The sequence below is a fragment of the Eschscholzia californica genome, unplaced genomic scaffold (assembly GCF_041429995.1).
Source record: "Eschscholzia californica isolate CP2 unplaced genomic scaffold, dmEscCali1.0.p SCAF_4, whole genome shotgun sequence".
NCBI lineage: Eukaryota > Viridiplantae > Streptophyta > Magnoliopsida > Ranunculales > Papaveraceae > Eschscholzia > Eschscholzia californica.
This window is the reverse complement of record NW_028238461.1, coordinates 32,446,243-32,458,670: the sequence shown is the minus strand read 5'-3', so window position 1 is coordinate 32,458,670 and position 12,428 is coordinate 32,446,243. Positions and strand designations below refer to the sequence as shown.

At 39.3% G+C, this 12,428-nt stretch overlaps 1 protein-coding gene across 1 annotated transcript; it reads right to left on the bottom strand.

The window, feature by feature from the left end:
* Window positions 1-2,227: 2,227 nt before the first annotated feature.
* On the bottom strand, window positions 2,228-12,326 carry LOC147544170 (uncharacterized). The gene is made up of 4 exons (XM_086635645.1): window positions 12,146-12,326; window positions 11,165-12,064; window positions 10,545-10,945; window positions 2,228-3,013 (listed from the first exon to the last, which is right to left on the bottom strand). The coding sequence occupies exons 1-4, from the start codon at window positions 12,324-12,326 to the stop codon at window positions 2,228-2,230; spliced, it is 2,268 nt and encodes a 755-aa protein (XP_086491771.1).
* Between the last annotated feature and the right edge of the window lie 102 nt (window positions 12,327-12,428).

The following is a 12,428-nucleotide window of genomic DNA, read 5'->3' as shown; positions in this document are numbered from 1 at the left end:
AAATTCTACCCAACTCCCGTGATAAACATGGGAGAGACATTTATGTTAGAAAACATAAGAACGATCATGAGATGATTGTTGTTTACCCGAACATCTAAAAGTACTTGGAAGTACGAAAAGATGTCGTCGCCCATACAAGTCAGAAGATTGAAGAAAGTCATAAAAGTAATCTTCCGAAAATAAAGATAGGAATCTTTTAGGAAGGGCTAACAGGTGGAAAAGAGTTTTCCATGCTGGGAGTCGTTACTTAACCCTACTAGATAAGAAAGTAAAATTAGAACTTGGGAAGTACTAATTTCAGTGGGAGAAAACTGATATTATCGTAAAAGCTTGCGAAGAGTTCGAAAGCAAGATAATAACAAAGCGAAGTGAAAAGGAAACTAAACTGTCACCTTAGAACGATCATGAGATGCTCGGATCTAAGGAATTAGGATCCAGGAAGAAGAATCCTAAGATGACTTGTAAAATTGAGAACGTGAAGGAGTTCACGCGGGTGCTCAAATTTTACATACTCTTGTTCTCCGAAATAAACTAGGTTTATTTCGTCATCTAAATTGTGGTTTAGAATTTAGACGACAGTCCAAAAGGATGGAGTGTTCCAGGTAGGCTTATTAGATACGTGATCTAATGAAAGAAACCCTACTAAGTGAACATGGAAGCACATCATCCTACTATCCCTAGTCCAGGTCATTAGTTGGACAATAATGACTTAGGAAGACTAGCATGAGTGATTGACAAGATAGCGCTGTTTCTTGGGCTATGGGAATAGGAGTATTCAAAGGTCAACTTCATGGGTGTATAGTTGATACACTGGAAACCCGCCGAATGAGAGTACTTCAAGAGTTGAAGTTATAAGATGTCATAACTCTCATTTAAGCAAATTGGAGAGATTCAAAACATGAGTACTCACTCAGTTTATGGAAGGAATGTCGAACTTTGGTACCGTCAAACGCCATTCGTAAAAAGTGGTTATAAAAGCGGCATACTGGGGGAGACAGGATAGACATGAAATTGAGTGGGAGTACAAGAATGGATTATGTTTTCCTGAGTAAAATCAGGATAAAGTATCTCCGGGCCACTTGATGAGAAACAACTGAAAAATGCATGGCCGTGCTCAAACGGATTAAGAGTTAATCGTTTGGATTGGAAGTTGTTCTCGGGATCAAGAGAGTCTGATGAATATGACATATCAGATGAGATACGAAAAAACATGGGAATCGAGCATTGCACTTGTTCTAAGTACAAGTGGGAGACTGAAGGATATAATGCCTAAAGTCTGAAGGAATGGTATCCTTCCGAAGGAGTGTCCTTCGACCAAGGATGCAATGCATGCAATTTGGCTAATAGGATCTTAATGACCTTACTCGGAAGATCATTAGTCCAGTCCAATTAGGGGTCGTAATGCTTAGCTAGAAGCCAACTACGATCGTCGAATCAAGAGTTGATTCGCGGCTAACATAGACCGGATCCTACAAGGGTTACACAACAGAGTAATGATTTGAACGGAGAGAATTGACTAGATGGGTAATGGCAAATAAGTGGATTGGATCCGTTACTGGTAAGTCCTGAAAGATTCGGAGAAGTCCGAAGAGATAAACATGTCCGGGCCCAAAAGGGAGGCCCGGAATGTCTTTAGGGAGGCCGGCCATGTGATGGCCGGCTAGGCCCTAAGTGGGCCGGCCAAGGAAGCCCATAAAGGGCTATGTTGGCCGGCCAACTTAAGTGACCCAAGGGAGGGTATTTTGGGTGTTGCCTAATAATTAGGTTTATGGAATCCTAGTCTGAGTCTAATACCTCTTCTAGGGATTTCTATATATACCTAATTATACAACCTAAAGAGAGAGATGGAATTCTCAAGAGTCTGAGAGTTAACTGAAAGAGTTTCAGAATATACATCTCAGAGAGAGAGAGAGAAAAGGAGTTTTCTCAAGTATCTAGTCAAGAAGAAGGAGTTCTTCATCTCAACCTTCAAGAAGGTCCTAGCTGACTGAAAGGAGGGAGTTCAAGTCATTACTCGGTGTCTCAAGTAGAGGAGCTACACTTGGAGCTCTTATCTTCCGAATACTGATCGGAATTTAGTTCGTGGGAAAGCGATTAAGAGGTAATCATCTTTCCAATCTAGTTCATTGATATGTTCATGTATAGATCCTGGAAACTAGTGTTAAACATATGATGTTTGAGATTCCGCTACCAACACTAGACAATTAGGTGTATGAGATACACTAGGTTATTCCCCATCATCTTCAGATGTGGGTGACCATATGAATGAGTCCTTCTTAAGCATTTTGGTTAATGGACTACTGATTTTTCCGTAATTCCTGATGAATTTGCGATAATATCCCGTCAATCCAAGAAAACCACGTAAGCCTTTTATTGTGAGTGGTTTCGGCCATTCCACCATTGCTGATATTTTGTCAGGATCCACGGACACTCCTGCACGAGAAATTTTATGGCCTAGGTACTGTACTTCTTCTTGCCCAAGTTCGCATTTCTCCAATTTCACAAACAAGTTGTGAGATTGCGAAACAGAAAGAGTAATTTGTAAGTGATGCAAATGGTCTGCCCAGGTACGACTATAAATTAAAATGTCATCGAAAAAGACGAGAATAAATTTTCTCAGATGTTCTTTAAATACCTCGTTCATAAGTGCTTGAAAAGTAGATGGCGCATCGGTGAGACCGAAAGGCATGACGAGGAACTCATAGTGTCCTTGATGAGTGCGAAAGGCTGTTTTTTCAATATCATTAGGGTGCATTCTGATTTGGTGGTATCCAGATCTCAAATCTAGTTTGGTGAAATAAATTGCCCCATGTAATTCATCAAGCAACTCATCTATCACTGGAATAAATTTGTCTTTAATGGTTACCTGGTTTAGTGCCCTATAATCAACGCACATTCTCCACAAGCCATCATGTTTTCTCACTAGAAGAACCGGTGAAGAGTATGGACTGTTGCTAGGTCTGACAACCCCTGATTCCAGCATTTCCTTTACTATTTTCTCGATTTCAGCCTTCTGATAATGAGGATATCGATACGGTTTCGTACAGATGGGTCCATGTGATGTGATGTGAAAACTTCACATTTAGGTCACTTAACTTAGATGAATTAGTCCATTTTATGCTTCAATTCTAATAAGATATGTTTATATTCATGACAAGGTACCATAAAAGAACTATGCAAGGAAATGAGCTAAGGAGACCCTAGAAGAGTCAAAAGCACTTAAAAGAATCTAAGAAAAGAAGAATGTCAAAGCAAGTATGAAATGGAAAAAGTTGATTGCAAGAATATAATATTGTGTGAGTTATGTTTGTTTTATGTGATGTTGTGTTATGAAAAAAAAAAAAAAAGTGAAAAAGTGAAAAAGTGAAAAAAAGAAAGAAAGAAAGACAAAAAGAAAAAAAAAGAATGATGAATAAAGTTGTTTATGTTATGTTTGAGCATGTTAGCTCTTTTGTGTGAGTGATGTGATTGTATATATGTGTGTTTGTGTGTATGTTTATGAATAATTATTCGAAGCAAGAAACTAATGTGGAAGTGCTTAAGAGGTTCTATCATGAAGAGTTCGACATTCTCGGGAATCCTCCATCGTCATCCACCTCTAGTATCCGTTAACCTTTAGAAGGCATTCTTAGAGGGTAGAATGGGTGAGAAGGGCGAGTGAGCTTCCCCACTCTATTTAGTGGCTAATTCCTTTTCGAAGATCATTCGTTCCAAAATGTTGTCCTCACCCCTTTTTATGTGTTGAGTCCATGTTAGTGATCACACTCACACATACGAGCGAACCATTCTTGAGCGATTTCATATTTGGAGTGTATGTCCGTGAGGCCGAAGTCGAGGCGAAATGTACTAACTTAGGAATCAAAGTTTTGTGACTTCGGAACATAGATGTTGCTTATTATGGTTTAACACTTGCACTTTAGGGTAAGATCATTAGTGAAGAGGTCTTTAGCTTTCACATGAACTTGTTTACTTGATTCATTATGTTTTGACATGCTTAACCCCTGTGCTATATGAACCATGCTTATATATGATGTGGTTGTTGGACCCTTGTGTATTTGAAACTCGATGTTTGTGGGTGTCATCTATGGAAACCCTCACGAGACAACACTCGTCCACTAGGGGTAACCTAGGGGTTTAACGGCTTGTTGCATATGCTAAATGCAACCGGGATTCCTCCGAAAGTGAGTTAGGCTTTCATTTTATTTTGTTTGCTCGAGGACTAGCAAAGTTTAAGTTTGGGGATCTTGATGTGACACGAAAATGTCACATTTGGAGAGCCTAACTTAGACTAATTAGTCATTTTTGAGTGTTATCAATAATATTTTATGTGTTTTTCATGTTAGGTACTTATTTTGGAGTTAAGCGTGTAAACCGGAATAAAGGAAACGAATTGTCACTATCATTTCATGTGCCGAAAACGAGAGAAAAAGATTTCTAGCAAATCATATGACAAGAGGAGTCAAAGACGAGTCTAACGATGAAAACGGAAGTCAATTCCGAGTTCGGATGGGGAAGTTGTGGAAGAAAGAAGTCGAGGTTCGGTCTTAAAACAAAGATTCTATGAAGGCACCCCCCTTGATTTCCAAGTGAAGATTAAAGCCCAAGTCTAAAACCCCAAGAGCCTAGATATGAAGGAACAAAACCCAAGCCCAAAGAAGATGAAAGAAGGAAGAGATTTTGGAGGCACCCTCTTGATGGACTCAAGTTTGAGTCAAAGTCAAGTCTTGACTAAGTCTAGGGTTTGAGTAAAAAGAGAGGGTCAAGACACTATTCATCTTCTTCATCATTCAACAACCAAGAAAGGAGAGAGAGAGGGTGCTAGGGTTTGGTATTCTTCATCAAGTTCAAGGGTTTAGAGAGTTAAGAGGAGCTTGAGAGAGAGAAAAAGAGAGGAAGGGGAGGAGGAGTGCCGGCCAAGCAAGGCCGGCCAAGCTCAAGGCCGGCCAAGCTTGGCCGGCAGCAGCTCGGGCTGCATAGAGCAGCTCGGGCTGCTCGGGAAGCACTCAGGGACGCGCAACAGCAGCTCCGGGAGCAACAGCAGCAGCACGAGCATGGGCAGCTGCTGCATCTGGCCGGACTTGATGCCTCATAGCTCGGGATGGAGCTGCCATGCACGGGATGAAGCTTCTTCAGCTCGGGCCAGCACTAGAGCAGCACGGGACATCATGGGGAAGGACGCGACATGCTCGGGACATGGTGCATCCGGCCGGGACAGCACCTATGTGGCCGGATTTCATGGTTGGCCGGAATTTCTTCAATCTTTGGCCGGATCTTTCTTGACATTTCCGGCCACTTTCTTGGCCGGAAATCATAGGGCTTTTACTCCCCATGTCATTGCCTTGCTTCCCTTGTTGTTTGATTTTGGTTTGAGCTAGAAATTGCTAGAGAGAGAAAGCTAGGGTTAGCTTTAATGGAGGTTTGTGATAAATGGAGAAGATGATGGTGGTCGGTATGGGGAACCCAGAATTTTGCTAAGGGGAGATCGGCTGCACCTTAAAGACTCATATTTTCCGACGATCTTAGCCTCGAACCATCATCGAAAAAAGGGGATTCTCTCATCATTTCCTTTCCATTTCTTATTCAATCACCATATTTAGCTAACTTTAGTTTGTCGATTATATGAGATGAAATGTGATGAATTCGTGACTATGTTTAATATGATTTGATGTTTTGATTATGAATTGATGTTCATTTAATTCGATTATCGTTTTGGATCGTATTTTCATGTGTCTTGTCAAGCACTTTGCATAGTTAATAAACGAAACGAAGTATTCGATATCGATCGTAGTCTAAGTCATATTTTCATGTGTCTTGTCATGCACTTCACATAGTTAGGCGACTAGACAACACTTTCGTTGACTCGAGATAAACCGGTTATGATGTTTGTTTGACTAAGTATGATCTCCAGATATACGTAGTGCTTATAGACATCACCTTAGGAGTCGAACATCGGTTATACTTTGAAACATTAGATCGGACTACACATAGTCGTAGGTTTATCATTATGGATTCCCGGACTTCAACACCTCTCTCACTTATTTGTTGCCTGAATCGAGTCTTACCGTCTCCCGACTCTTGTTCCTCCGACACTTCTCTCGAATCTCTCTCGCCCGTTTACTTTTATTGTTTAGTTTAGTTTATTTTACTTGTTTGCTCTATTCTCTTATCACCTTATTCGATTAAACCCCCATTTATCTTTGTTTCCTTTCCTTTTTAGTCTAAGTTAGCTTGAAATATCTAGACCGAGGGATAAGACCCTTCGATATCCAAACTACCTTCCTATCCTTGGATCGATCCCGGCTTTGCCGGATTACTACTTGATACCTCCGCTTGGGTGTGCAATCTTTTCGGGTGCATCAATGTGGATGCCCTCTTGAGCGGGGCTATAGATTTCCCTAAGGACACATATGATATCGAGACAAGAATAATGTTTAAAGGATTGGTTGAACCCTCACTTAAGGAAACTTCTGACTTATTCTTGAGCCTTATGGGCAACCCCTTAGGTTTTAGTTCGACATCTCAACCAATATCTCATACATATGTAGATCCTTTTAGTGAAATGCATGTTTTCCCTGTTAGTATATCAAACTTTGTTGCATTGTCATCATCCAAGTTTGGGGATTACCTCTTTTCTTTTACCGTCTCACTTATGTACCAATGCCATTACATTGTTGTGAGACGGTTCTTACCGGTTACATCTTTTCTTTGGGAAGACCCCAAACCTTTCGTCTTTTGTTATATGATTGGTTGGTCTATTGAGGTGGGACCTTGATGTTTGTGGGTAGCATCTCTGAAAATCCTCCACGAGACAAAACTCGTGCTCTCGTGCATACGAGAGACTCAAAGGCTAGTTGCATAGCTTGATGCAATCGAGTGATCCTGCGTGAGTGGTCATTTTTATATGGTCATGCTTATGCTTCATTCTTATGCTATTTCTTGATGTGTTAGGAGAGTTTCGCTTTGTATACTTTTGAGACGTGGTTCGTTCCAAGTTTGGGGATGGCGGTGGATTTATTATCAACTTGGAACTCGAATACATAAGTCTTGGTAGTAGCACTCTTTATCTCCTCTGGCTATGGTAATATCCTTCCACTCTTCTCTTTAACATATTGTACCTCTTATCTTTTGGTGAGTATATGCTTATAACATTGAGGGCAATGTTAGTTTTAAGTTTGGGGATGGGGATATGACATTTTGGCCTCATGACCTTGGATTTCAAAAGATTAGAGAGTTCAAAAATTCGACCAAATTTGAAAATTTTTTGGGTAGATTTGGTATGACTCTAGTGGTATTCTTAAGTATGTTGATGCATGTGTGTCTTTCTCGATAAATCTTATGCATGCTCTTAGTCTTTTCATGAATGTTAAGTCCTTTAGTGTTCGTGTGCTACCATGTGAGTATCATCTTAAGGAAGAAGGAACACTTCTAAGTGACCTAAAATAGTCATTAGTGGAGACTTAAACCCATGTGAGATATCTGAGCCTTTCTATTGCTTTTGAGTGTACTCTTCCGCGCTAACTCCGAGTAGAATGAAGAGCTACTCAACTTCGCAACTTCCCAAAGAGCTTAGACGATCTCATGAGCTCAACTTCCTTAGCCACTAAGAATGACATCAGGATAGCGAATAAACCTTACTCTTGTAGTCCATGAAACCCGATAATAGTGTCAACTTTAGGGAAACGGATACTCCACCATCCATTCATCATACTACTCCCGAGAATGAAGACATGAAAAGTAAAGAAGAAAGAATGTGAAAGCAAAGTGTGAAAGTAAAAGTGATTTGTTGAGAATACTAGTTTGTACTTTTGTGTTTGGTGTTTGGTTATGTGTGTAAAAAAGAGAAAAAAGAAAAAAGAAAATAAAAAGTAAGAAAGTTGTTTTTGTGTAAAAGTTCATGTGAACTTTTGAGTGTTTATGTAAGTGTTTGGAATAAATAAAGTATTCAATGCAAAAAGTCAAGTTAAAGGTTGTTTGAGTGTTCTTTTATCATTGAAGCCGTCGACATTCTCGGGATTTCATCATCTTCCATTCCATCACTTGTATCCGTTTACCTTTAGGAGGCATTATTAGAGGGTAGAGTGGGTGAGAAGGGTGAGTGAGCTTCCTCATTCGTTAGTGGTTATTTCCATTCCTAAGAGATCATTTCGTTTTAGAACTTGATATCCTCATTTAATTTTTGTATATGTTGAGTTTACTTTATTCTATGCTCACATATGAGAGTAAACCATTATAATTCGTTTTTGAGTGATTTCATGTTTAAGAGCGTATAACTGTGAGGCCAAAGTCGAGGCGAAATGTGCTATGATAGGAAACAAGGTTTTGTTACTTTAGACTTGGATGATGCTCATGATGATGGATGGGATACTTGAATTTGAGTATATAACTATTAGTGAGGAGACTCTTAGCATGCTTTTGTATTTATCGATTCGATTCATATGTTTGACATATTTAAATCTCTCACTTGTTGATCATCACCTTATTTGCATCGATAGTTGAGCTCTTATATCCTTTGGAAATCTAGAACTTTGTGGGTGTATTCACTGGAAACCCTCACGAGACAAAACTCGTCCTTTAGGGGTAACCTAAGGGTTTAAAGGCTTGTTGCATAGGCTAAATGCAACCGGGATTCCTCCGAAAGTGAGTTAGATTTTTTGCTTTGTTGTGTAATTTTCTATTGTTTGCTTGAGGACAAGCAAAGCCTAAGTTAGGGGATGTTTGATGTGATGTGAAAACTTCACATTTAGGTCACTTAACTTAGATGAATTAGTCCATTTTATGCTTCAATTCTAATAAGATATGTTTATATTCATGACAAGGTACCATAAAAGAACTATGCAAGGAAATGAGCTAAGGAGACCCTAGAAGAGTCAAAAGCACTTAAAAGAATCTAAGAAAAGATCCTTAAAATCTAAGAGCAAAAGGGATCAAGTAAGGAGATAAAGGCTCACCAAGGGTATTATGGTCATTTGCATCTAAGAGGGTCAAAATATAATTTGAGAAAGTCTATGAAGTCTTTGGAACATGATTATCACTTTGGTGAAGACTAGAGATGAAAAGCATAAGAAATGAGCAAGTTAGGAGACAAGGGCAAAATTGTCATTTGCACCCTTTGGTCAAGTTAGAGAGCCCATTATTCAAGTTAAAATGAAATGGAGTCATTGAATGAGTCAAAATAACTTGAAGAAGTCAAGCTAGACAAAGGAGTGACTATAACTACTAAGGAAGGGCAAAGTGGTCTTTTGGGGTAGGAAATAGAAATTAATGCCCTAACTTGGTCTCTACACTTCATCTTCTTCCTTATGTGCTGATTTTTAGAGAGAGAAAATGTAATGGAGGCTAGGGTTTTGGGTTTCATGAAGATCTAGAGAGAGAAACTTAGATCTAGAGAGAAATAGCAAGGAAAACACCAAAAAGGGAGCAAAAGGGGCACTTGGACAACAATTATAGCACCGGGGCAGCAGCTAAAACGGCCGGAGAGCAACCCTTTTGGCTCCTTTTCTTGGTTTGCTTAGATTTTTCACTCCATTTGTTCTCCAAGGGTTTTTCTTACTCATTTTCCTCTTGTTCTTGTTTGGGGTGATTTAATTGATTATCTAGCTTAGTCTTGTTTGATTTTAGGGTTGCTAGCTACTTGTATGTGATGAATTCTAGAGAGAAATTAATTTATATGATGGATTCATGTTATTAAACTTAAATTTGAGTATGCTTGTGAATGATTCCTTTTATATATGATTGAATTTGTTTATTAATCTTTCTAGAGTTTGATTGCTACTTGTTCTTGCTTAATAAACCTAGGTAGAGAGAAATTAGAAATAGAGATAGTGTAATTACTTGTCTCACGATGTCTACACCATTGATTACACTCTCATTTGGGGTTGAATGCAATAATCTCTCTATGTGTAGCTAAGCCTCTTGTTGAGGATTATGATGAAATCTTGATATGCTTATGTATGTGGTTGTATTGGTTAGATGAGTATGTTTGATGTCTCTCTCACGAGGTTAATCGTTTAAGCTTGTTTCATGTCTTATGTCAAGCATATGTCATAGTTACTTCTTAAGTGATCTTTCCGATTTTAGACTCGATGTTTAATGGAATATGATGACCCTTTGACTAGTTATGACCATTAGGTATATCTAGCACTTAGAGCATCTAATGTAAAGTCGAGATGACTCAAACTCAATAACTGACCCAAGCATGAACTTACATAGGTATATCTCGATGGATTCCCGAATCCTTGACCTCTCTCATATGTAGAATAAGACCCTAGCCTCCCAATAAGCTTTAGTTAATAGTTTAAGTTTAGTTATTTCCCTTTTGTTTATTTTCAATTCATGCCTAACTATCAAAACCCCCATTTATCTTTGTTCTTTCTATTTTTGTCTAAGTTAGCTAGTAACACTTAAACCCGTGAACGAGACCCTCCGATAAACAAGTTATTTTCCTATCCTTGGATCGATCCTGGCTTTGCCGGATTACTACTTGATACCTCCGCTTGGGTGTGCAACCTTTTCGGGTGCATCAAGTTTTTGTCTTTAATGGTTACCTGGTTTAGTGCCCTATAATCAACGCACATTCTCCACGAGCCATCATGTTTTCTCACTAGAAGAACCGGTGAAGAGTATGGACTGTTGCTAGGTCTGACAACCCCTGATTCCAGCATTTCCTTTACTATTTTCTCGATTTCAGCCTTCTGATAATGAGGATATCGATACGGTTTCGTACAGATGGGTCCATGACCCTGCGACAATGGAATTTTGTGATCGTACGCCCGTAGTAGAGGTAGACCATTAGGCTTGGCTAACACATCTTTATATGATTGCAGCAGTTTGTATACTTGATCTGGTATTTGTGGTGATTGATGTTCTTGTAAATTCTCCAAGGAAAGTAATTTCAGCAAGAATCCATCCTTGGCTACTTTAGTAGCTTGCCTCATTCCCAGCTCTTCTACAATTTTATTGTTAGGTGTTGACAGTCCTTGTCAATGTGTCTCCTTCCCTTGCAAATAGAACTTCATCTACAACTTAGAATAATCCCATATAATGGGTCCCAGTGTACACAACCACTGGACACCTAATACCACATCATAGCTTCCAAGAGGTAATAGATACAAATCCACGATTAAAGAAGTACCTTGCAACTTAATTTGGATGTTACGGCACTTACCTGTACTTTCTAACCTCTCACCTGATGCAACGTCTACTTGAAATTTCCTTCCTGATGGCTTCAATCCCACCTTTCTCCCTACTTTCTCACTTACAAAATTGTCAGTGCTTCCCGAATCGATCAAAATCAGAACAGGTTTACCTTTAATCATTGCCATGACACGCATTGTCTTCGGTGCACTAACCCCCGTCATAGCATGAAGAGATATCTCTGGAATTTCAATATTTTGGTCCAGCTCCATTACAACGTCTCCGTCATCTTCCTCCAAACATGATTCAATAAGAACTAACTTTTTGCAGCGATGTCCAGGCACAAATTTCTCATTGCAGTTGTAGCATAGTCCTTTACTTCTTCTTTCTTGTAGTTCGGGTTGGGACATTCGTCGAACAGGTAGGGTGGACTGTTTTGGCATTACAACAGGAGTTTGTTGATAGCTCGGTAATGTTGCCTTTGGCCTTGATAAATTCCTGCCTTCATAAAGGCGAGCTAGACCAATAGCAGCAGATAAAGTTGTTGGTCTTGCCGCTTGTAAATCGGTTCTAATAGAATCTCGAAGTCCACTCACAAAACAACTCACCTGCCTATCTTGTGGTAAATGCCCTACCTTCGTAAGTAGCTTTTCAAACTCAGTTTGGTAATCTTTTACAGTACCTTTTTGGTTAAGTTTAATAAGTTCACCAAAGTAATCATGAAATTGGCTTGGTCCAAATCGTGCTAGCAATCCTTCCTTAAACTCTTCCCAAGGAATATTATGTCCTTCCTTCTTGAATAACTGGTACCAATATTGTGCGTCACCTTCAAGATGAAACGACGCGAGTGAAACCCAATCAGATTCAGGTGCTTGTTGAAATTGGAAAAACTGCTCTGCACGGCAAATCCAACTGATAGGTTCGTCTCCCTCTTTAAAGCGTGGAAAATCAAGTTTAACCAACCTTGGTGCATACGAATTTGTAAAATTCGAACTTGACGATCCTCAATTACCATTATTGACTTCTCTAGTGTTTCTAGCAGTCGAAAGAGAATTTTCTGCAACTACTTTTGCTGTTGAAATTTTTTGATCCATCCTTTCACATATTTGATTGAAGACATCCTCAAATTTCTTATCGATTGTAGTAGATAAATCCCCGAAAGCAAGCTCCAATCTGTCTATTCTTTCCTCCATGCCTAGCTCTGATACCACTTTGGTAAGTACCTCTGTTTTTCTTCTCTTCCAGAACCTATGGTGATGGAATTTTATATAAGCAAGAACTATTTGAGCTGATAG